This window comes from Lutjanus erythropterus, chromosome 19 (genome assembly GCF_056507025.1).
Source record: "Lutjanus erythropterus isolate fLutEry1 chromosome 19, fLutEry1.hap2, whole genome shotgun sequence".
NCBI classification, from domain to species: Eukaryota; Metazoa; Chordata; class Actinopteri; order Lutjaniformes; family Lutjanidae; genus Lutjanus; species Lutjanus erythropterus.
In genome coordinates this window covers 12379056-12404181 of record NC_139335.1, presented here as the reverse complement: position 1 = coordinate 12404181, position 25126 = coordinate 12379056, and the positions used below count along the sequence as shown (strand labels likewise).

General features: G+C 39.6%; 1 protein-coding gene and 1 long non-coding RNA gene across 9 annotated transcripts in view; one reads left to right on the top strand and one right to left on the bottom strand.

Moving 5' to 3' along the window:
- Nucleotides 1-25126, top strand: part of dnm2a (dynamin 2a) — a 42910-nt gene that overhangs the window by 8392 nt on the left and 9392 nt on the right. For 2 of the 8 annotated variants that reach the window (XM_084744023.1, XM_084744020.1), the window contains exons 2-16: nucleotides 2356-2429; nucleotides 2650-2799; nucleotides 4511-4714; nucleotides 5052-5150; nucleotides 5235-5395; nucleotides 5512-5654; nucleotides 6674-6809; nucleotides 6905-6972; nucleotides 7628-7766; nucleotides 12249-12335; nucleotides 13637-13707; nucleotides 15627-15680; nucleotides 16806-16857; nucleotides 18083-18115; nucleotides 21710-21820. In XM_084744023.1, coding sequence (XP_084600149.1) covers nucleotides 2356-2429; nucleotides 2650-2799; nucleotides 4511-4714; nucleotides 5052-5150; nucleotides 5235-5395; nucleotides 5512-5654; nucleotides 6674-6809; nucleotides 6905-6972; nucleotides 7628-7766; nucleotides 12249-12335; nucleotides 13637-13707; nucleotides 15627-15680; nucleotides 16806-16857; nucleotides 18083-18115; nucleotides 21710-21820 — 1582 coding nt within the window. Of the gene's footprint in view, nucleotides 1-2355; nucleotides 2430-2649; nucleotides 2800-4510; nucleotides 4715-5051; nucleotides 5151-5234; nucleotides 5396-5511; nucleotides 5655-6673; nucleotides 6810-6904; nucleotides 6973-7627; nucleotides 7767-9424; nucleotides 9564-12248; nucleotides 12336-13636; nucleotides 13708-15626; nucleotides 15681-16805; nucleotides 16858-17880; nucleotides 17893-18082; nucleotides 18116-21709; nucleotides 21821-25126 lie in introns of all 8 variants that reach the window. The other 6 variants (XM_084744021.1, XM_084744027.1, XM_084744024.1 and 3 more) reach the window with 6 other exon arrangements.
- LOC146309397 (uncharacterized) lies at nucleotides 22257-24088 on the bottom strand. Its single transcript, XR_014772426.1, has 2 exons — nucleotides 23355-24088; nucleotides 22257-22874 (listed from the first exon to the last, which is right to left on the bottom strand). It is a non-coding gene; the product is annotated as an uncharacterized LOC146309397 (long non-coding RNA).

Sequence of the window (25126 nt, the reverse complement as noted above, 5' to 3'; positions counted from 1 at the left end):
GTGGACAAATGCCTGCATGCTCCACATTATGTGCATGACACAGCAGCACCAGTGCTGAACCACAGACCTGTGGATTTTTGCTGATGTAAGGAACATCCAGAATGTTCCCCACTGTTTCACCACAGGACTACAATCTAGGAAGTGCTGGCTGTATGTAGCATGGCACCTCCTCTCCTCTTGTTTCTCCTGTCCTGTGGCTGACACATTGCTTCCAGTCTGAAGTCAGCAGGCAGGCTCAGCACCACCATAGTCCCCTCAGGCCTGTTGAGCTGGCAGTTGGGAGGAAAAGGAGAATATGGGTTAATGACATGCTCAACTCTGCTATGATTGTTCCAGGACTGAGGCTGGTGATTGCCACCAGATGTAATATGTTTGCAGAGTAGCAGAGGGGCCTTCAAAATTGGGAGGGGAGGCAGAAGACTGGGTGGAGCAGCATAATCTGAGTGCTGACTCAGCAACATTGCCATGTGGTTAGAAATTCCTCAGGTACCCTGTCACTTTAAGAGGAACAAACAAGCCGACTTTGAGAGATTTCTCATTGTTTCATATAAGCAGGTGTCTCAATTTTTTCTGTTGCACCACTAGCATTTGCTGTTGTTTGTTCACTGTTGTCTCTTGCTTCATGCACTGCATTAAGCTTACACCGTGCAGTTAAGTTGCATCAAGTTTGTAGAGACTGTGCACATAGCGCAATGTCAAGTCTGAGGTGAGTGTGGTTAAGGCGTGATCATGGGCGATATCTCTTGTATTGACACAGCCTGGGCTCACACTAAAGCTAACAGTGGCCAGCGAAACCATGGCCCTTTCTGTCCTTTAAACAGGCAGTAAATGAAGCAGTTCAGCAAGTTCATTAGTCCAAAAGCTCCACATTACAGAATGTTGAAACCAGGGTGATACACCCTAAAACAGAAGTTATATGGCACTTTTCCAGTGATTTGAATGACTGATGACATGACATGAACTGCACATAACAGCTAACATCTGGCAAGAAGTGGGACAGACGGTCCAACTGACCGAGTCATTTTTTCATGGTTGGGACGTCCTCTGACAAAATTAACATAAATACAGATCAATGGCAACAGCTGTGCTGTATGATCGACTATAATGACAGTTAAAACGTGTGATTACGGAAAAAGTTAGATGACAGAAAGTTGCCTTTTTGACTTTGCTGCCACACAGTCCCTGCATGTGACTAGGCTACAGACATGGCTGGTTACTATGCATAGAGCCTGTTACAACTTCGTTAACTGTCTTCCTGCTTCATGTGATCATTTAATGCAGCAGAATTCACAATATAGTTGTTCTCAGTTAAATATTTTTCTCTTTCTGTTACCAGACAACAAAACGAGTATGAAATAGTTATTTAATCACACCCAGAGCATTACATTAACCAGCAGTAATTCCCAAGCTGCTGTGCTACAATCATAAAATCCTCACTTTATAATTACGACATTGTTTGGCAAAATCAACATAAATCCAAAAATCTGCTGTGTATTCAGATGCGCATTTAAGAGGAGAAAGTTAGAGGCAAAGCTTTTCTACCACTTTTTATGTGGCTTTCCAGTCAGGCTGCATCAATTAATCTATTATTAAATGATTATTAAATTAATTTCCAGCTATTTTAATAATCAGTCAATTGTTTTGAGTAATGTTTTAAGAAAAAAGGATTTCTGTTTCTTAATGTGAATATTCTTTGGTTTCTTGACTCCTCTATGACTGTGAATTGAATCTTTGGGCTGTGAGTAAAACAAGATGTTTTAGGATGTCATCTTAGGCTTTGAGAAACAATGATCAAAATGAGCATCATTTGACTGCAGGCTTTTTAAATTGTGAATCAACTAGAAGTTATTCCATTATTCACTGTCTGTAGAACAGCTCTAGGATTTTTCTGTAGATGAGATTATCATTATCATTATATCCTGTTAGGTTCTGTTAAATTCTATTTTAGGGTGGATTTTCTCCATAACAGTGAGAGTGGCTGTGCATGAATTGATCTCTAAAGCTCTAATGATGACAGAAAATTACTTTGTCACATTTGATTTGTTGTGAGACAAGTTGGAGGCGTGAAATTCTCCAATGACCATCAATTTACCAGAGGCCACGCTGCGAGCAAATGGACATTGAGTGTTATGAATAATTGAACATTTTCACTTTCTTTCTTTTGCTTTCTGTTTGCCTTTTTTCTTTCTGTCTTTCCTTCTTTCTGTACTTGTTTCTGTCTTTCTTTCATTCTTTCTTTCTGTCTTTCTTTGTGTACCCAATATGTTCCCTGTTGTTTTGATTTCCTTCCATTTCATCCCTACAATTGTGGTATGTATTCATCTGCCTCCTCCTCTGTCTGTCTGTCTCCCTCAGGGACTTTCTTCCCCGTGGATCAGGCATTGTTACCCGCAGACCTCTCATTTTGCAGCTGGTCAACAATAAAGCAGGTGAGTATTTCAGTCCAGTGCACAGCCACATCCCTGTCTCCTTTCATCACTGCTCTGCATATGGCCTCTCTGTCATAGTGCCTCAAGCTAAGCTCACTGTCTGCTATCTGCTACCTTCATCTCTTTAATTTAATATTCTATTTTTATTCTCACTCTCCCCTGCTCTTTCTGTCTCTTTGTCCTTTTCTCTCCCTCTACGTCCCTTTGACCCTGTGTATAGAATATGCCGAGTTCCTGCACTGCAAAGGGAAGAAGTTTGTGGATTTTGATGAGGTGCGGCAGGAAATTGAGGCAGAGACCGACAGGATAACAGGCTCCAACAAAGGCATCTCTCCTATCCCAATTAACCTGAGGGTCTACTCCCCACATGGTAATGGACACAAGTCTTATTGTAAAACACACGTACAGTACACACTTTATGCTCTTTGGCTTATGTAAATAAATTTGCATGTTATATGACAAGATAAACCGTGAGACGATATTACTATGTCAGCCATCAGATTTTCCCATACTGTTTGTTCTGTGTTATTAATTTCTTTCTCATAAGTATTTTTGTCACTGGAGATGTAGATACATACACAGTATCTAAAAGTAAAAGTACCTGCCTTAGGAGTATCAGAAAAAAAATAAGGTGACCGTGTCTCTACTGTTTACAGTAGATTACAGTCTCATAGATAAGACCATTTGCTAATGAAACAGAAAATAATAAAAGAAATAAATAAAACACCATATCTCAGTCTCATTTGCAGGAGTGCTTCACATAAAAAAAGACACTGAAGGCTATACAGACAGGTTAGAGGTAAAGAAATGAAATGCTGCCACTTTGAGTAAAAACATTATTTTGATCCCCTCAAAGTATATTTAATCTTTTCTAAGGTTAAATGTTACATAAGTCTTTCAACCAACCAGAATGTGTTGGTGATGAAGGACATTTCATCTTGAAAAGTGTGGTAAAATAATAATCTGTCAGGAATTTAATTTACCTGACAAGCCAAAAATACAGGCATTCATGTCTGTGTTTTTTTTTCTCTAAACAGCCTAATTTAAAATATGGTTAATTGCAATATATCACAATATTAGTTCAACCACGTTTAAAGATTTTATCATTATTTCTCACCCGTCATGCAAAGAGAGCAATAGGTTTTCTGTGTTGTGTACAGGTTTTTCTGTGCTACTGTCATCTGCTGTCCCACTGTTAAGAAAATTACTTTTCCAGACAGCCTCGTAAGATATCAGAAAAAAAAAATAGATTGTTGTGGTTTGGGCCAGTGTGGTTTTAGTAAAATATTGAAAATCACTTTTGTAATGCTCTAATGTGTGTTTTTTACTCAGTCGCTGACTGGTTGTCACAAACATCTATTCATCTCCTCGTGGGAGCTGTCACAGGGAATTCACTGTCAAATTTCAGATTCTCATGTTTCTTGAAAGTAATAAAACTCAGAGGGTGTTTCTGTTTTTATGAAGTAGAAACACAAATTAGACTTCACAACAGCAAACGTCTCCCTACTCAGCTGTCTCAAGATGAAAGATGAGAGCTTCACCTACCAACACAGACACTCACAAACATGTTAAATTAAGGATAATAGAGTAGATGAATGTTAATGGGTTAATGAAAACAGAGGGAAGTTAAGTTGACACATCTATGAAAAGTCTGTATTTATCTTTAGCTTCCCATGTAAAAGAATATATGAACAACATTATAAATAGGTTATGTATTCTGTACACAGTGTGAACCCTTTCATTGAGAATGCTCTTGATTGATCAAACATTTGTCTCACGTCCATCACAAGGTGGGTTTCCAGGACTGTATGAGGTTAATGAGCTGAAAACCAACATTGAATGTCTGTGACCTTTGACTTGTCAGGCAGAACTCCATCAAAAACCAACATGATTGTATAAAAGCTCTATATTAAATTAAATGTAGGTTGAAAAGTATTTGCAAGTCATTGCATTATGTTTTTATTTTTGTTTTACATAATGTCCCAACTTTTTTTGGAACTGGGGTTTGTTCTTGAGTTTAGCTGATGGAAAAACATCCTATTTGCATTCTGATTTGTATGACCTCTGTCCATGTGACTCAGTGCTGAACCTGACCCTCATCGACCTTCCGGGAATGACTAAGGTCGCTGTTGGAGACCAGCCTGTAGACATTGAGCACCAGATCAGGGACATGCTGATGCAGTTCATCACCAAGGAGAGCTGTCTGATCCTGGCCGTCACCCCTGCCAACACTGACCTGGCCAACTCAGACGCTCTGAAGATTGCGAAGGAGGTGGACCCACAGGGTGAGCGCGCTGCTGTCTAGTGGTTCAGAAATCAGAGAGCAGGCTTACAAACACAAAGTAATAGTGTGTTTTTTCATGAAATGCAAAAATCATATTAGAGAGTCTTTTGATATCCATTACACCTTATTTGATCTGCTAGAGTTTAGTCAGTATTTCTGTTTCGGGCCAAATCTTTTTAGCTGTTTATTATACAAGATTCTGCTAGGAAATGGTCAAAGACACAAAGACATTGGATATCAGTCCTTTTCCTCTATTATTCTGTAACATGTTGTAGGAAACAAGTAATAAATAAATCTGTTTGAACTGATTGATGTGCTGATACTTTAATTTTGTGCAGGTATGCGTACCATTGGTGTTATAACAAAACTGGACCTGATGGATGAAGGGACGGATGCAAAGGACATTCTTGAAAATAAACTGCTTCCACTGCGTAGAGGTGAAGATTATTCACACAAATACACAATTAAAAATAGGCTTCTTGTTTTGACTCTGAAGTGACTGTTTGTGTTGTTGTTTGCAGGCTACATTGGTGTGGTGAACCGCAGCCAGAAAGACATCGACGGGAAGAAGGACATTCGTGCTGCTCTGGCTGCAGAGAGGAAGTTCTTCCTGTCCCACCCTGCATACAGACATATAGCAGAGCGTATGGGCACACCACATCTACAAAAGACGCTCAACCAGGTCTACCATTAATTGTTTGTTTTTTAATTGTCTAAATTGTAAATCATCTATCATGCAATTGATTCTCTATTACCGCTGTCTGACTGTCTATCTGTCTGTCTGCTGTCTGTCTGTAGCAACTGACCAACCACATCAGGGACACCCTGCCTGGTCTGCGCAGTAAGCTGCAGAGTCAGCTCCTCTCCCTGGAGAAGGAGGTGGAGGAATACAAGAACTTCCGTCCAGATGACCCAACACGCAAGACCAAGGCCTTGTTGCAGTGAGTGCATCTGAATATTGCTGTTCATAACAATGCAGCTTATGTGTCGTATTTACAGTAGATCAGTAGCTTGAATGTGGTGTTACTTGTGGAAAAAAGAGGGAAAAAAAAAACTAACTAACTTTAAAAGCCAACATCTGTGACCGTACTGGGCTGCAATAGTGCCCATGGCATCATGGGTAACTGTCACATCTGTGAAGGCCCCACTGATGCTGAAAGGTAAGCAACATATGATACAATCCAGACAATGTAATTTCCAGAGATGTCCCTGCTTATTTCAGCAAGACAATGCCAAAACATATTCTTCTGCATGTGTTACAACAGCATAGTTCTAACAGTGAAGGCACTAGATTGACACAAATGCAGAATGAGTGTATATCTACAAAAAACAATGAAGTAAGTAAGTGTAAACATTAAATATCTTGTCCTTGTACTGTATTAAATTGAATAAAGGTTGAGGTGGATTGGTTTTCTGTATCTGCCAATACACTAGGGGTGGACAACATGGACCTAAAATAATATCACAATATTTGCAATAACTATATTCTTGATATGACAAAATACTGATAAATATTTTTGGTTCAGAGCTAGTGAGTTCTTCTCGCATGATTTCTGGCTCTCCTCATACTCAATGTGTGCTTCTGCTTGAGGTGATGAAATTAGTTTGTTGTATTGTCCCCTTTTGCTGCTACAGTCTTTTTGCTGTTCTGAAATATTATCATGGGTTATTGTACATCTGATCTTTTGTAATCACACCACTTCCACATTACTGGAGTCACATTACTTTTTGGAACTAACTCATCCACTGTGATTATCACATTATGATTTTTTTTTCATGAAAAAATTATTACAGTATATTGTGACCATTGCAATATGGCAAACAAGGGAAAGACTGCCAACATAAGACAGTGTAAACTAACACCCTTCACCTCGATTTTAAGCTGTCGTATGACTAAAATTAGCTCTGTTTGCTCTAAGAAATTATTCACACTTGCCACTTTGTGCTTGACTCTTATCAGGATGGTGCAGCAGTTTGGTGTGGACTTCGAGAAGTGCATTGAGGGCTCTGGGGACCAGGTGGACACCAATGAGCTGTCGGGTGGTGCCAAGATCAACCGCATCTTCCACGAACGTTTCCCCTTCGAGCTGGTCAAGGTTAGTGTGCCATGAAGAGGAGTGATATGTTGGGAATTAATGATAGTACTGTTAGATTTTTATAATTTGCTTTTACTCTCTCTCCTGTCCCCCAGATTGTGTTTGACGAGAAGGAGCTGAGGCGAGAAATCAGTCACGCAATCAAGAACGTCCATGGTGTCAGGCAAGTGGAGCTGAGAAAAAAAAACAAACTTGCCAACTTCCAAAGTAGCCACCCACAGAGAGCTCAAACACCTGGATTGTGTTCTTTAAATGAAATACCCACATTTCTTTTCTCCATTCATCAAGGCCCTTATTAAATTATAATTTGAATTTTCTAATCAAATCTTGCCATCACAGACTAAAAGCAGCACCAATACAAAGTGGCGTATTCAGAAAAGTGTTTTCTGTTGTATGTGAAATGTATTTCCTCTGTTCAACTGTTCTTCCAATCCCCTTATCTCCTCACTGCAAATCCACCCACTCTTTTTCTGTGTCTGTCTGCTAAAGCATCCAATTATTATGTGGTTTTGTGTTACATGTATCTGGGTCTACTGCACTAATGTTGTCATGTGTTTTGCACTGATACTCTCCTGTCTGTCACATCTCATTTGTCATCGTGTGCTTAATTTCATTTGCACCTTTCTCTCTCCGGTGCCTTATCTTTCCTCCTCCTGTTGTGGCTGACAGTATGTTCATTTTCTGTTTTCTTCTCTTTGTCCGTAACCTCAGATCTCTTCAGTTTGTCTGTCTGTGTATTTGTCTATTCATCTGTTTTTTTGGCTTACATGTCTGTTAACTGTCCCATTTGTCTGTCGCTGTGCCTCTGTCTCTCTCAGAACGGGGCTGTTCACTCCAGACCTGGCGTTTGAGGCCATCGTGAAAAAGCAGATCGTTAAGCTGAAAACGCCCTGTCTCAAATGTATCGATCTGGTCATTCAGGAGCTCATCAACACAGTCAGGCAGTGCACCAACAAGGTACTGCAGGTGTCCAGCATCTCCCGACCCAGCCAAGACACGGGGCGGGGGCAGCCATGGGTGTGGCAGAGGGTACGCTGGCACAGAACATTTGCCAACAGCCTTCTGCAATATCTAGAAAATTTTCTGTTGATCAGTTTAGCTTAGGGTTGGGCGGTAATTCAAAATTTTCCAACTGGCCAACATCAGCCCATCAATTACCAATATATTCGTGCCCACCCCCACCTACAAGATGCGTGTGAGTAGCAGGTCCACTACGTTATGTAAACTACATCCACTTACTATTTCCAATAAACAAAACAAGCCCATTAAGTGTTAAGAAGTGAAACCTTCTTGCACCTATTTTTCTTATTAAACAGATAGAAATAACCGTATACCTTCTAACACGGTTCCTATGTGCAGAAAAGTATGTAATGTGAATTTAGCCATCCAGATCTGGTTAAGTTTTTTCAGACCCTATTCTATTTTGGAAAATAAACTTCTGATTTTTTTTTTTAAGTAAATGGATTATACAAGCAGAATGTTTTTTTATGGCAGCCAGTGCAATCAAAATGTTTACCACTGTGTGAGAGAGAGTGGGCCAGAGTGAGTTTGATGTCATTAAAAGCAAGGCAGCTCTGCTCAAACTGTGTTATATCTTTACAAAATCCAGACATCCACGACCAAAATTAATTTGAAAGAGAATGCAGCAATAATTTTGAATAGCTTATACACATAGCATGACAAGTAACTAAATATCCATGTATGTGTATGAGTTATGTAGTGATGAAGGAACAGAAAAAAGATGGAAAGAAGAGATCTTTTCTGCATAAGAAAACCTTACCTTTATGGCTGTGTTTATTGTTGTCTCCATGGACACAGTGAATAAACAAGGTTGCACAGATGCCATGAAAATTAAATAAATATAAATCCTTGATACACTGCGTTAGATGTGAAAATAGTCCTTATCTACAGGCTGTTTTTCTCTCGATCCTCATCTGGCTCAGTGCACGCCGACTCAGTGGATGTGTACTGTGCTGCTGAACGAGAGCAGCATTCACTCTGCAGACCATTAAATTAGCAAAAAACTGCCTGAAAAAAAACCAAACATTGCATTTGTCCAGTCGCCCAATCCTAGTTTAGCTCTTGTATCTTAAAAAACAAATATTCTGTGCAGTTTGCCCTCAGCCCGGCCCAGCCCAGTTAGCCCTGTGTGCAGGCAGTGCTGTCGTGTTGTGGAGTGTTGTGACGGGTGGCGTGTCGTCGTGGATATGAGATGTTTCAGGGACTCAACCTGTCTGAACATCTCTGGTCTCTTCTGGACAAGCTGCAGGTCTCACAGCTCAGAACACACAGCCAGGAAAACATGAGGTGGTCTTCGCTGTAATTTGGCCTCAAGTTGGAGCTGACATGTCTCCATCTCTCATATATTGACCTAGTTTTAGAGGAACTGGCTTGTGAGGGAAGAGGATGTGAAAAACCTGTGGCTTGTCCTCCTACTGGTTGATTTATCTGTTAACAACTAGAAATGACTAACTGAACAAAGACTTTTTCTCTTTTTTTATTCCTCCTCTTTCCTGGCTGTCCTCTTTTTTCCCCTCTGTCCTTAATTTCTGCCTATCCCTCTCTCTCTCTTAACCACCACAACAAAATGCAATCTTGAACCCATGACCTTTCAGAACGGGGCTCTTCACCCCTGACCTGGCTTTCGAGGCGATTGTCAAAAAGCAGATCCTCAAACTCAAAGAGCCCAGCCTCAAATGTGTGGACCTTGTGGTGTCTGAGCTCACCGCGCTCGTCATGAAGTGTGCCGTCAAGGTAACCAGGGACACACCTGCTGGGATGATGGCATGTAAAGAATGTCTGTCCCCGTCATCCCAGTGAAATGGTCACCCCCCCCAGTGAAATCAGACCCACCCTTACCACCACACCATCCGTGCCCACTGCTTCGAATGTGTGTATTGTCCCATGATCCCTACTCCGTTTCCACTTCTAAATAGGGTTGGGTACCAAAACACGGCACTGGTTCCTATATAACCAGTACCTACTGGACTAAATCACAACACAGATTACAGTGCCTCATTTTGGTGCTGCATGCCTGAGCTGTCGATTGACATAGGTGCCCAGACGCTACAGAAGCATCATCAAACTGCTTATAGCGGCGCTCTCTCTACATGCGTCGGCAGGTAGCCTTTCGTTAGCTAATAGCTAACCTGAAATGCCAAGCTAGAGCAGCTGAAAGTGTGGTTTTATTTTATTCTAAAGGATTCTGAAACAGAGGAAGCTCAGGCAGGCTGTAGGAATACAGCAGGAGCGCAGCATTGTAAATTGACAAGAACAAGTGAGGATAGGTCCTACACTGTGAGTTGATCAGCTGTTTATAAATGTCAGTTGTCCGTCAAAGTAAATCTAGGTCTGTTCTCCTGAAAACAAAACAAAATGTCCCACCGCTCTGAAAATACACACTCTGGAGTTTAAGTTCAGTGACTTCCTGCCTTCTGCCTGGCAGACTCCATTAACATTTTGCTCAGTTCAGCCTTTATAAACATCTACTCGCTCTAAAACATTACTGATGTTGTCTGATGACCCATAAACAGACTTAAGTCATTCAGCAAACATTCAGCATCAATGTGAACTCTGTTGCTCGTTGTACGCCCATTTCACATATTGTGATCATTTCATGATTTATTACAAGAAATATGTTACACATTTCTCCTTTAAGTTGATGGACTAGGTTTTATATATCGTTTTAATATATTATATAAATTAAATTTAAGTGTTTATTTTTATATTTAAGTAAACTTTAAACTGGTATCAGGTCATATATTGTTTAAATTGCAGTCCAAGTTTACCTTAGCAATGAAAAAAGAATTTCTTTAATGTCATCTGCTATTATTTTGTGCTACTTTTTTTTTAAATATAGTTCAAGCACCATTTCGGCACTGGTACCATACTATAAAAGTATTTTTTTAGCACCAGCTTCAGACAAAACTCACATGATACCCAACCCTACTTCTGAAAGTCTTCATATCATCCAGACTGGACATTGACTTACAAATCACGTCTGAAATTTTTTAGCCTCCACTAGTGAGCTCTCACATGCTGTTTGACCTCAGCATCAGCTCATTAAAGCATTTATTTTCTTCCCGCCTCCACGTTGCTTCCTCCCTCTCTCCCTGACATGGACCCGGCCTGCGCTGTCAGTCTGAGCAGAGCGGAGCAGAGCCCGGCTCCGCTCCCTTGCTGACCCACATGGCACACTGACATTCTGCTATCTGCTGAACCGGATGGAAGGGGAGTGATATCAGAGGGGGTGGAGATGATACTAATAGCCCCAGGGTGCAGAAGCAGCTTGAATGGAGTGTTTCCATAGCAACGGTGCTCCACTGCCATCTTGTGGACAGAGGAAGGCGCTGCACACCATGACATTATTCAACACACACACACACACAGCCATCCTTCCCTTCTGTCTCACCCCATTCTGTCACTTTCCCCTCACATGCAGTCTTCACTAACATTATTAACTATTAAAACTCCACCATCAGCTAGAGATGACGGTTTTGAATGACATGTCTTCAAATCCGAACATTGATCTGTTTGTTTTAAACTCATCCTTGAGAACTGCAGCAAAATATTTAGAGGTGGTTTTGATTTTTACTCCTCTGGTAAAATATCAATAAAAGATCAAATTTTTGGCTTTTGAACTTTGTAACCAACTTCCTAGTGATTGAAGTTTTTATGAAATATAAACACCAAGTCTGTTGCATGTAAAATCTGACGAAGACACATCTGATGGCAAAATTATTTAATGAAATTGTTGTATTCCTGTTTTTTTTTTTTTTTAAAAAAAGAGGATATGAGACAGGGTATAGTTAACCCTTTTAATGCTGGATTAAATCATGTTTTTGTAAAGTTCTGACAGAGCTGATGGGGAAAAAAATCGATTTTAAAACATAGATGATTACAATAGTTCTTGCCTTTTGCCAGGTTGCCATTGTAAATAAGAATCTATTCTTAATGACTTGCATGGATAAAGGTAAAATAAAAATAAAGAATAGCATATGTTTGTGTGTTGGTAGGACATGATTTGTCCCAGTTCTCAAGAATTGGTTTTAAAATACAAAAAATCATTGGTTGATACTCTTAAAAAATACATGATTGTGGCAATGATAAACTTACAGCATTGCTACATTGATTCTTTCCTCATGAAGTCATCCCTGGCTGATCATAAACACCTTATCACCTTTCACAACAGCCGGTCACTGTGTATTTAGTCTGTTTGTATGTGTGTGTTGGTGTGTGGTTGTTTGGATTTGTGTGACACTGAAATGTCACTTGACTTCTCTTTCCCTTTTCTTTGTTCGCTACTTATTCTCACTTCTCACTCCTGTTTCTCTCTGATACTTATTGGTAAGTCTCACTAAGCTTAAGCTCACATGTAAGTGTGTGTGTGAGTGCGTGTCTCCGTTCAGCACTGCAGTTGTGTGTTGTTTTGCCTTTCAGCTCAGCTCGTACCCCAGACTGAGAGAGGAGACTGAGAGGATTGTCACCACCCACGTCAGAGAAAGAGAAGGGAAGACCAAGGACCAGGTGAGTTGTTAATTCAATGCCTGAGCGGCCAAGTGAGCTCAGGTCAGCCTTTGATCTTTATCTTTTCTTATGTGAAGAAAATACTGTAAGACAAATGACAATTCATATGTGGTGGGGCTGCAACTAACAATTATCTTTATTGATTAAGCTGCTGATTATTTTCATGATTAGTCTAAAAAAAACAGTATAAAACTTTCATTTACCATCATAAATGACAAACAAGAGCAACAGATCCTCACATTTAAGTTAAAAAAATCAGTTGAGGTAAAATCTGTTTTTCACAGGTTATTAATTACAATGCAACTACAAAACAAGACATTACAAGTAATATAGAATAAAAGACTAATTTTCACTAGAAGAGGTCACTCAAAGTGTACCAAAATATTAGCCGTTTTTTACAGTGGCAGTTGGATCCACTGATCACAAATCAAGCACCAGTTGTGCATTATAAGATGTAAACTAGATTATTGATTAACTTTTAATTATTGATGAACTTTTGTTGAATTTTACTGCCTCAGCTGAGAATCAGTGATTTTAATTTTTTTGCTTTTGAATTTCTATTGTATCTGTCATCAAAGTTTTTAGACTTCTGAACTGTGCAGGTGCAGGTCTTTTCAGGGGTAGTTCAATGAAATGAGTAAAAGAAAAACAAGTTGTTTTTGTCAGATTCTTATCTGCTTATTCGAGAGAAAAAATGGTGAATCAGCCACAGATACAACAACCATATTTTCTGACTTCCTGTTTTATTTAGCCATTGTCTTTTTTTTTTTTTGAAGAATCATAGTAGAATAGTGGTTGTATGATTTATTCAGTTTGTTTCTGGCATTCAGTGAATTTAAGACATTACAAGAAAAGGCAAATGAGACCTCTATGACTTCTGTGTTATTTCTTCTCCCCAAGATAAAACATGAGATGAAACGCCATTTTCATCTTCCAAACCCGTGTTGTTTTCAGAACGTTGTTCTTGTGGGGGCGGAGGAGTGTTTTGAACAACATTAACTACATAACAAACCGAGACTAATGAGAGTTGGTTTGGTGGTAGCAGCTCTGTCACGCAGGATGAGTTGTTGGGTTTATAAACTGGAACCTTTGAGTAAAATCTTAACGCCACTACATCTGCAATTTGAACGAGTAATATCAGTCTGACAGATTATATTTTATGTCTGTATATAAATTCAGCTTTAGTTCAATCTTAAGTCCTGTGGTTTTTGTGAGACATCACTGTCTACATTGTGCCCTCTGTAAGTGGTGTTTAATTGAGACCTCTCCATTCTAATCATGATTTTCTGCCTTTGATTAAGGTTCTGCTGCTGATTGACATTGAGCTGTCCTACATCAACACCAACCATGAGGACTTCATTGGCTTTGCTAAGTATGCCATTTTGCCATTCTAATAATAAGGTTAATCTTCTGTGCAATCTGAGTGTCCTTGTTTGCATCTTGTAGGAGTCCAAAAAATAACAATATGAAATACAAGTAAATACAAATACAATTAAAATACAAACACAAAACACATGAATATCGTGCACCATTTAGTGTGGCATCATAATATGGACTCAAGTGTCTCTGAGGAGGTTCCATTTAAAAATTGATTTAAAAAAAAAAAAAAAAAAAAAAAGAAAACTGAATCAATGTGAATGAGTTCATTTTTTGAACTGTGAACTTAGGTCAAAATTTAAAATTGTGATCTGTGAACAGGAACTGGTTCATTTTTATCTCTGTGAACTGAACTTTGAGCTAGCTCAGGTGAAGTGTGAACTTGCACAACACTGACTACATGCAGCTTGTTGCCTGAGGTGCACTTTGTGACTTGTAATGCATCTCTCAGTCATCACTACACGTGGTACCCAGCTGCCAGTTCAGGAAGTTAACAGAATCACCAGCAGTTCACTGCTACTGAATCAAAGTGGTGCTTATAATTAGCCACATGTTGTATTTACTGTAAGCTGCGGTGCATCAGTGTGATGTAGCATGCCAATTAGTGATCCTGCCACATCAGAGCATGAGTCTCCCTGTGGAAATGGAGGCTGCAACAATCAAGGTTGAATTAGTTGCTCACCCCACCCTGCATGCAACAATACTACTCCCCCTCCAAACAGAGTTTTTCAAGCATGTTTGATTGCTTGACAGGTAAACTTCCTGCCTGCTGCAGGTGGTTTGATTGTAAAGAATGCTTATGCTACCAGTGGACAGAACAATGTTAAAGGGATAATTTGGATTATTTGATGTAGGGTTGTATGAGGTACTTATCAATAGTCAGTGTATTACCTACAGTAGATGGCGGTTGACATGACCTCAGTAAAGATAAGCAGAGGTGGGCACCATCATGCAGCAAAAGGCATTTTAGCCTCTTAATAAAGGTCAACCTAAAAAAAAAAATCAGTTTAAGTGTACACTATATTTATATTTTCACCACTTATCTCTGCAGCCACACAGCCTTTTCTGACAGGAAAGCTCTGTTACATAAGATAAATATCAAACCAAACAAACTGCACAGACAAAATCAGCAATTTTATCTCACAGAACACAGGAGTAGTTGCTGTACCGCTGCCTCGGTCTGTTAGTTAATTTGTGTTATTGTGTGACTTCAGTGTTTAAAAGGTTTAGTTCAAATTCACCAAAGTCACAAAATAACACAAACAAAGTAACCAATCAATAGTGGTAGACCAGCAATTCCCCTATTTTCTGCACAGTAAAATTACTGATTTCGTCTATGGAGTTTTTGTTTTGAAAGGGCGATATTTGGCTTATATAAAGGCAATTTATCATCAGAAAAGCTGTCTGACTGCAAACGTAAAGCAGTAAAACTAAAATACATTTTGCTGCTGATCCTGCCCACAGCAGTTAATGTCTTAGCTCTTATGCTGACACTCCTGTCAGTTCCTCCTAACTGGTGGCGTGAAAACCTGCATCTACTGTTGCTAATACACCAACTCATACAACCCTACATCAAATGATCCAAACTATCCCTTTAATGTGTTACTCACGTGTAGTTGCTGTTGTGCTCAACAAACCCTTTGCACATTGCAAAGCACTCGCTGGGTTTTTGTGGGATTAGCGGTTTAGAGTTCATGGTTGAGTTCAGGTAGTCTTTAGTGTCACAGTTACAGGAGCATGCAGTTGAATGGAGCTCCCCTCCTCTGTGTGGGTTATGCCGCTGACCGAGTAACAAAGCAAGCCCCTGTGTGTGCGCCTGCGTGAGGGTTTATGACTCTGCATGGCAAGTGGATTGCTGTAATGTGTCAGAGGTCAGCTAGGGCTGTTTAACGGTTCTCATGACGTCACTTTCAGTCTTGACTACAGAAGGCTGGATGATGGTAGCTCCCCAGGGTACGGCAACAACAGGTGGGCGAACAGAGATGATGTAGGGTTGTGTGGACAGTATGTGTGTGTGAGGCAGTTTGACCCTCCATTTTGTCTCAAAGCTCACCTTCACCTTCATGTACCATGTACGCGTAGTGGTAAAATAACAATGACAGCAAAACCTTGGATTTGCACCTATCTAAAAAAACGGTTAATTAATTAAAAAGACTAAAGGCTGAAACCTCAAACTGGAAATGAATAAAACGGGACTAATTTGTGGGCTGTACCAACCAGTTCAAAGCTTTCAGCATTCAAATCCAACTAGAGTTGCAAATTTTGTGCATTTTGCTTAACAGATAGTTGAAAAAATCGATTAATCATTAATAAATAATAAAACCAATGTTCGTCCTCATGTTTTTCTCATTTTCATTGTTTTGCTTGTTTTTTTACTATTTACTTCTCAACTTAACTTTAGGTTTAATTTCCTGTATTCACAAATGTCTCCACCAGACAAAATGATGTCTAATGAGGTGCATTTACTGTTATTTTTAGACTGTCAGTCAATTATCGATTAGTCCATTCTTAAACAGTTAAATTCTTGATGGCGATTAATTAATTAATGGTTAATCATTAAGATTTGATATGCTGCATTACCTCTTTGTCTTTTCATTCAGTTTAAACCTGGTATTTTCAGGACAAGTGTAGATAAAGATTAGCAGGAAGAGGCACTAATATTTTAAAGCACTGACCCAACAAGCCACCAAGCCCTTCATTTTGGTGGCCAAAGTACATTTTTAGTGGCTCAAATGTAATAACAATGCAGAAAAGGCCATTTAACACAGCCACTCTTAGCTGTGATGCTTGTGTTGTGACCTCTTGGCTAGTTGAGGAAATTGGCAGCACATACCGCAGCACATGAAGTACAGTACCTTAGATGGGTCTGATTCAGCCTCTTCCGCTTTCATTTATACCTGGTTCTTCTGTAAAGATCACATTAGTGGTTTTATTGGTAACTACCCATTGAGTATTGTTAGTGGTTTTCACAGAATGTGAAACTAGAGGCATTCAGTACAGCCCTTGGTGTGTATATTTTGAATAGTGTGTTGGGTTTGGTGGCGGTGTCACCAATATTTATTGTCTTTTCTGTCCGCCTTTGTGTAACGGCAGCGCCCAGCAGAGGAACACAGCCGCAAACAAGAAGAGGGCCATACCCAACCAGGTATGTTTTATCACTCTGGCCTTTTCACCAGTCCCAGATTTAATCTCCCCTGACTGATGCCTCCCATTACAAGTCAATTAATCAACCCCGTGAAGACATCTCACCTCAGCAATGATTTAGCTCATAGCTATTAATCTATAATGACCTATCTAACTGGTAACAACAGCTCCCCCTGTGCAACATTTTAACTACCCAGTCTTTTCTAATCCTTATATTGAACTGGCTGGTCTTTGTCCACCATGTTGTAAAACTGATGCTTTTGTATTTTATTCAGATGGATATTTAGTCAAGTTTTTTGAATTTTGTTGTGTGTTTGTAAGATCCTGAAACGTGATTATAATAGTGCTAATCTGCTTTAGAGAGTGCAGCTTCAGTGAGGGGAAAGTAATAGTGCCAGTGAGCTGAAAGAAGACCCCGCTTCCCTGCTTTTCTCAAACAAACATTTGTTTCCATGGCTATTATTAATATTGCTGTTTGCATGTGACCCAGGCATGTTGTACTCAAGCAAAGCAACAATTCCTCACAGAATTATGTTGGTTGTTTTGTTGCCTTCCCATTTACTCACAAGCATCTTTTTTTATATTGAAATTCAGAATGTGCATGGACCCTCGCCCCCTATCAACTGAGCAACAAATATGACATAACCAAATTGTGATATACTTGAAGTAATTCTAATTGCATGTAACTCTCTTGCTCTGTCTCTCTCTGTCTCTCTTTCTCTGTCTCTTCATGTGTCTCTCTGGTTGTCTCATGGATTCTTCCTTTCCATTTCCTCCTGTTTTTGCTCCCTTCAAACCTGTCATCCTCACCATTTCATCCTCTTTTTCTTGAATGTTCATTCTCTACTCTCTTCTTGACTCCTTTTCTCTCCTTCCAACCGTCCACTTGTCTCCTTTCTCCCTATTCCTACCTCTCATCTGTCCTTCATCTTTGCTTGCTTGCTTTCTCATTTCTTTTTTGCTATGATTTTATACTGCCCCCCCCCCTTTGCTTTAATTTCCCCTCCCCTTCCTGTTACTGCAGGGTGAAATTCTGGTAAGTACCCCACAGATTTAAACCGCACCCTGCCAGGGGGCAGCAGGGGTAGGCCATACAGAAGAACTGAGGCCACCACACACAGGTCAGCCGGTATGGTTAGGGTGGAAAAGACAAACTGCTGTGAGATAACGGAATAATACTGGAGTCAATACCATTCACCATAATGAGCTGTTCTACCTCCCTGCAGCTTGGCGGACTAGGAGAGGTCCACGAGGAGAAGGTATAGTCTCCAGACTGATAGCACACAGTTACCAGTAATTTGGAACTGTCTTTACAATTATAACACGTCAGACTTCCTCTCGTAATTCTTGTCTTCTCTTTAATAAGACAGTAATTGTCTTTAATTGTACACATCTGGGCTGCTACTAACATTTTACCCTTTGTCCAGCAAATATTTTAAACAAGATATAAATTCTTTAACCTCCACAAAAGATTGTGGCACTTCGTGTGTTATTAAGGACCACAGAGAGACAACGGACAAATTCTTCCACCACTGACTGTGGACGGCATCAGTTCTCTTGTCTTCAGGTTTATACCTCTGCTGCTGCCTCATGCACGGTGACTCAAAAGTTTGCCTTGTGAGAATCATCCTAAACGTCACTGGGGACAAAATGGGGAGGGAGTGGGTAGCAATTAAATCAGAAACTGTACAATACTTGTAACTTTTTGATTATTTGATTTATTTTTCAATGCATGTTAAACACTTTCTTAACGAATGTACAACTCCAATTCCAAAAAAGTTGGCATGCAGTGTAAAATGTAAATAAGAATTGAATGCAATGATATGAAAATCATTTTAACCAATTTTCAATTGAATACAGTACAAAGACAAGATATTTTATGTCTTGCTGAAATAAGCAGGAACGTCCCTGAAAGATATGTAGTCTGGATGGCAGCATGTGTTGCTCCAAAACCTGTATGCACCAGTCAGCATTAATGGGGCAGATGTGACAGTTACCCATGATGCCATGGGCACTAACAAACCCCCAGACCAGAAGTTAGCACTGGTAACAATCTGGATGGTCCTTTTCTTCTATAGCCCAAAGGTCACAATGTCCATGATTTACAAAAACAATTTTAAATGTGGACTCATCAGATCACAGCCCTCTTTTCCACTTTGCATCAATCCATCACAGATGAGCTCAGGCGCAGAGAAGTCTGCACTGTTTCTGGATGATGGTGACATATGCCTTTTGTTGTGCATGGTAGAATCTTAACTTGCATTTGTAGATGCAGCGACAAACCGTGTTTACTGAAGTATTCCAGAGCCCATGTAGTATCCTTTATACAAATATCTGGGTTTTTAACTCAGTGCCACCTGAGGGGTCAAAGGTCACAAGCATTCAGTGTTGGTTTTCTCTTTGCCCCTTACGTGCAGAGATTTCGTCAGATTCTCTGAATCATGTAATGATATTATCAATTGTAGATGGAGAAATCCCCAAATTCGTTGCAACTGTTAAACTGTTGAACTACTTGCCCACAGTTTTTTTAAAAGTGGTGAACCTCACTTGCTTTTGTCCTTTTGAGTGACTGAGCCATTTGAGGTTGCCACTTTAAAACCCAGTCACAATACAATCACTTGTTACCAGTTAACCTGTTCACCTGTTGAATGTTCCAAACACATATTTTTGACCTTTCGACAGCCCTACCAGTCTTTTGTTGCAGCTGTTCCAACTTTTTTGAAACATGTTGCATCAAATTAAGATGTAGTGTGTATTTACAAAAAAACAATAAAGTTCAACATGTCAGCTGGGATGGGCTCCAGCCCCCCATGACCCTTCAGAATGAATGAATGAATAAAATATTTGTCTTTGTACTCTGTTCAATTGACTATAGGTAGCAAAGGATATGCAAATCATTGCATTCTGTTTTATTCTAATTTATTACGCAATATTCCATCTTTTTTGGAATTGGTATTGTACATTCATGTCCAAAATCACATTATTACGAAAAAAAAAAAACAATAACAAAACACCTGTTTCCAAGTGTCGAATTATTATTTCTGTATTCAGTGTTGATCAAAATGTGTTATTTATTTAGTTTTTCTGACTGGTTGTGGCTTTCAATGATCAAATCAAAATTCTTTGTTAACATATCTTTATTTTCATAACTCACTATCTTTACAAATTTAAATTCTAATCATTTTTTTAAAAAAATCTTTGCATTCTTGTATCACTTTTACAGCCATACTCACCACATTTACAGAAATAGATTTAACATTTCATGAGAGTTGTGTTCTTCTGACAAATAGTGTACAAACAAAAGCATCTCATCTGTGACAGCCTCACATCTCAACGTTTCCTCTTTCTTAATGTCAACTCAGTTGTAACATTTCCAGCTTCGACTTTAATACAGGGGATTTCCTTGTTTCTGAAAAGTTTAAGTTATATCCTCGCCAAGGCAAACTACCAGTTTAGCTCCTATGTAATTGCCTCCTCTCCCATGTTTATGTTGGCGCTTTTGAACTAATGAAGCTTTTTTTGTTTTTTCCATAACTCACTCCAGTCCTCTGCTGGATGGAGAGGGAGAGGGAGTGCAGGAGAGAGGTTGAAACCAGATTTTGAAATGGGCATTTCCACTTTTACTTTTCACAGATAGCTTCACCTGTTGTAGTTGAAAATCTGTGAAAAATGGAAAGAGAAATATCTAAGAGAGCTCTTCCAAAGTGCATGGTTCACTCACCTCAGCCTGGTAGTCTGACGTATTTCCTCCCTCTCCATCTCTTCAGATTTTCACTTTGCTGTTTAGACGTCTGTCCCTCTGAACTCTGAACTCTACTAAATCATTTAACTCTGCATTTAAACTCTTTCACTGCAATTATTCCTCTTCCTTAATCCCTGTCTTTTGTACTCACTTCTCTCCATGATCCAGGTATTTAATCTGTAAATCAAAGTTGAATTAACCCCACAAACCCTGCATTTCTTTAAAACTACAGTACATAGGCTAGCTACTACTGACCTAATGATACTAACATACCACCGTCGACCTTTGGTCTTTGATTCTGTGTCTGGACACCATCTGGTCCTGTTTGTTGGTTTTAAGATTTCTTTTCTGTCCAGTGAAAAACAAAGACTACATACTTTTTCAGAGCTGAACTTTTTGATGCTTTTGTATATGTTTCGCCATATTACACACAGTATGAATTACCGGCCTTTGCTCCCTCGATGCTGTGTACTCAGTAAGTTTCACATTTAATCTGTGCCTCTGTGTTGTACTACACATCTAAAGCTACTACAAGGAGTTTCTAACTGGTTATGAAGCAGTCTAAATTTAATAGTGATCCCTCTATACGACCTACAGAAGCACATAAATTGGCCATTTCTATATAGTTGTTCTTAATGGGTTCCTCCAGATCAGATTCTCCTTAAATCAGAGACAAGCCTCTGTTTACATTTTTCCAGGTAAAAGTTACAGTGAGTAGTACATTATCTGGTTAAAAAAAGCAGAAGGAGATTTTTGTTCTGATAAATTTATTTTTATGGTTATTATGGTTGAAATACTACTTTTATCAACAGGGGCAAGAAAATGTCAAAGTTCCTTGAAGTAGCTTTAAGTAATATTAGACCCACAGACACAAAAATGTTGAATATCAAGATAAAAAGATGAGAGACAACCAAATTTACAGTGACCTTGCAGGTAAGCAGGTAAGATTTTATTATTAGTGTCAGTCACATCCCAGTATTAACGATGCAACGCTTAATGAGGCGCTCATGTCTCCAGTGCATCAGCCTGATTGACAAAGCTGTTCTCCTCCGTCCTCCTGGTACCCCTCTCTCCCTACCACCCTTCTCTCTCCTCCTTGCTGTGATCGCAGGTGATCAGGAAAGGCTGGCTAACCATCAACATCAGCATCATGAAGGGAGGCTCCAAGGAGTACTGGTTTGTCCTGACCGCCGAGTCCCTGTCCTGGTACAAAGACGAGGAGGTGAGTCTGGTTTTCACTGGACACACGGGGATATGGGTAGCAAAGATAAGATGACACAGCTAGGGCTGGGTATCGAACGTTGATGCTTTTATGGCACCAATTGAATTGCTTCAGTGCTATCGAGTATATCGAAAAAATGCCTTGTCATATAACAATATATCCAAAATAAAAAAACATCTCATTATTGTACCGAATATTTGCAATAGCTTCTATAATATTACATTATTGAATTAATTTTATTATTTTTATTTTATCAAAGGACTACTACGGACTGTTGCTTTGTTTTTGTTTTGCAATTATACATAATAATTCAAGCATTCATGGCCAAAGACAGCTCATGCTCATTTTTTGGACATGCTTAGGTCATGACTGCTATTTTTATTTTCTTTTTTGTTAAAGAAAGAACACAGAAGCACTTAAAATTGAGAACAAAAAATGCTGTATATATCAGATTTATTTATTAATTTAAAAAAAAAGGTTACAATTTTTTTTTTCTGTTTTCTAATATTTCATAAATAGCATATCGTGGACTTTTTGTAAAGGCATTATCATACCAGTCAGAGAGCAAATAAGCACACAGCATGCTTGTATCAAGATCTAATATCATTTAGAGACGTGGATCATTGTTTTGTTTTTTTTTACCACTGGGTCTTTGAACAGTGTCTTCCTTTAATTGTACTGTAATGTTTAATGTTATTTACTTTTTGATCAAATGGTTTTGGTATCGCAAAAACGTATCATTCAGGAAGCAGTATTGAAGCCAAGGTAACGGCACCAGTGCTGGTATTGAAAAGTTTTGAACGATACGCGGCTCTCGACCCAGCACCGCAGGAATGCATAGAGATGAAGATGCTGAAGTGGAGATTTGGTGTCATCATCAGTCACCAGCGGTGGCTGGAGGTGTGTGCGTCCCAGCCCAGCCTAACCAATGTGCAGACTACTGTTCAGCTGTAGCCTGATGAACAGGTAGTCTGAACACTGGGCAGGCGGGGGGGTGAGGAGGACTCTGATAGGAGGAAGGACCCTGAGGTCATTGCGGCTGCAGATCGCTACCCTAGGACAGTAGGACAGAGGGCACGGAGAGTAAACATTAGCCCGGTGAAACAATTGCACACATGACAAAATACTGTTAAAATGTCATAATACTTTTTATCTCAACACATTTGTTATTTTAAATAGCTTAACATGAGCAGTACAACCTTTACATTGTTGCTTTCAGTTGATTCAGACTGGACTGCTTCCCTCTTGGCTAAATAACTACACACTGCACACTCAGCAGACTCTGCTCTACAGTTCATTTATATTATAGATGTTTTCAAAGGTTGCATTCAAGGACTTGGAGAGTAACGTTCAGTAAAAAGGACACGTCAGTGCACTGTGAAACTCATTTCATTTTAGATCACGTAAACTTAATCCACTAGATTATTTGATTATGGACGGTATTCAAAATACTCATTTAACTACCTTGAATACTTGACTACAATGATCATAAGTGCATACAAAGCATGAATAGCATTGTTAATGATTTACTCACCGCTTGATCTTCTTCCCAAGGCCTCAGTTGTATCCATCCTGCCAGCAAAATAAAAAAAGACCCCTAAAATATATCACCACAAATCACTGCTAAAGATGAACTCCAGTCCGGTGGCCTCGGTGTGCCTAAACACCAATTGGAAACGTTGCTTTTTCACGTTGGTCGCCTTTTGCGAAGACGCAAAGAGAAATGAAGAGAAAGCGAATGAGAGAGGGAGGATGGTGGAGGCAAACTGACGTGGCAGGCGGGCTGAAATGTTCCAGCCGGGATCTGACTTTGGAATTTGCAGGAAATCGTACTGGGTTACGGGGGCCGGAGGGGGGGGTGTGTGTGTGATTGTGTGTGTACAAGTGTGTATGTGTGTAGGCGCTTGTCCACGAGTCCTCCTGTATCGTTTAGTGTTTGGACACATCTGTACGAGTGCGTGTTTTTGCACACACCCAAATTCCGTGATACGTGTTTGTTCAATTCGTTCAAGCTCATGTGTGTTTGTTTGTCTTTGCACGTGCAGTTAAGTGTTTGCCCTTTTGTGTGCGTGTATGTGTGTGTGGTTGGGGCGGGGGGTTGTGTGGAGCTGTGAGTGATGTAACTGTTGGGCCTGCGCCGCTCTCTGTGTTAGTGCAGACGTAAATGCTTCCAGATGTCTCTGCTCAACAGTGAAAGCTGGCATCCCATCCCCCCAGAGCTCCCTCATGCTCCTCCTTTTCTTCCTCTCTTCTTCCTCCTCCTCCTCCTCCTCCTCCTTCTCCTCCCTCATCATTCGTTTCTCCATCTCACCAGCCTGGTGGTGGACCACACAGAGGAAATGCATTCCGTCATGTCTGCTCATTGGTGGAGAGGTGTTAGCACTGCATGTCATCTCCATTACCAAAATATATATAATTTCTCCGTTTATCAGTCCCTCTGGGGAGATATCACGTTGCAACTGCAAAAATTCAAACCAATCTCTGTGAATTCTGCAAGACCTTGTAATAATGTCCATTCACCGCAACTCCTCTGTAAATCTGACCAATCATCATAATGTTCCACAAATTCCAGCTATCATAGAAGTCCCACACATAAATGTTAAACATGTACATTTCAATGAACTATCTCAGTGTTTTATTATTCACTTTTGTTGTCATTTTTTAAATTCTGTAATGGGTACTGAAAGAAACACAATTTATCATTCTTATTGACATTTATCAATGTGCTGTGCATTGCACGTATCAGTAACAGGTGCACTTCTTCACTTATAAATACAGTATATTTTGTCAGATCTTTTGTAACCGGAACAAGTGTACAAGAAAAAAAAAATCACATTTCTTTTTCTTGTCTTTTTCACTTGCTCCTGCAACTATATTGCAAAAAGTCAAAGTCAGTTAATTAATTGTCAATTCTGCCATATTTTCAGGACATAAAGAGGATAAAATGATGTTTGTGTCAGACCCCTGGTGTGAACATACAGTACTCAAACAGAAAGAACGGTTAAAGACACTGGGATAGAAACAAAATACTAAGAATGTAGGAAAAGGAAAGTTAAGCAATAGCAAAGGAAAGCAGAACAGAAACTGTGAAGATAACAAGGTACAGATAAACAGTGGGAACTGTACAGATACACATGTAACAGATGTACAGGTAATGTTTCATCCACAGGATGAGTAATTAGCAGCTGTTTTGTAGTGTTTCAGAGTGTGGCTAAAAAAACACAGACAGATACTGTGAAGATAACAAGGCACAGACAAAGTGAGCTGTAACGATAATATGAACTGCAATGAATAATTGAAGTGCAA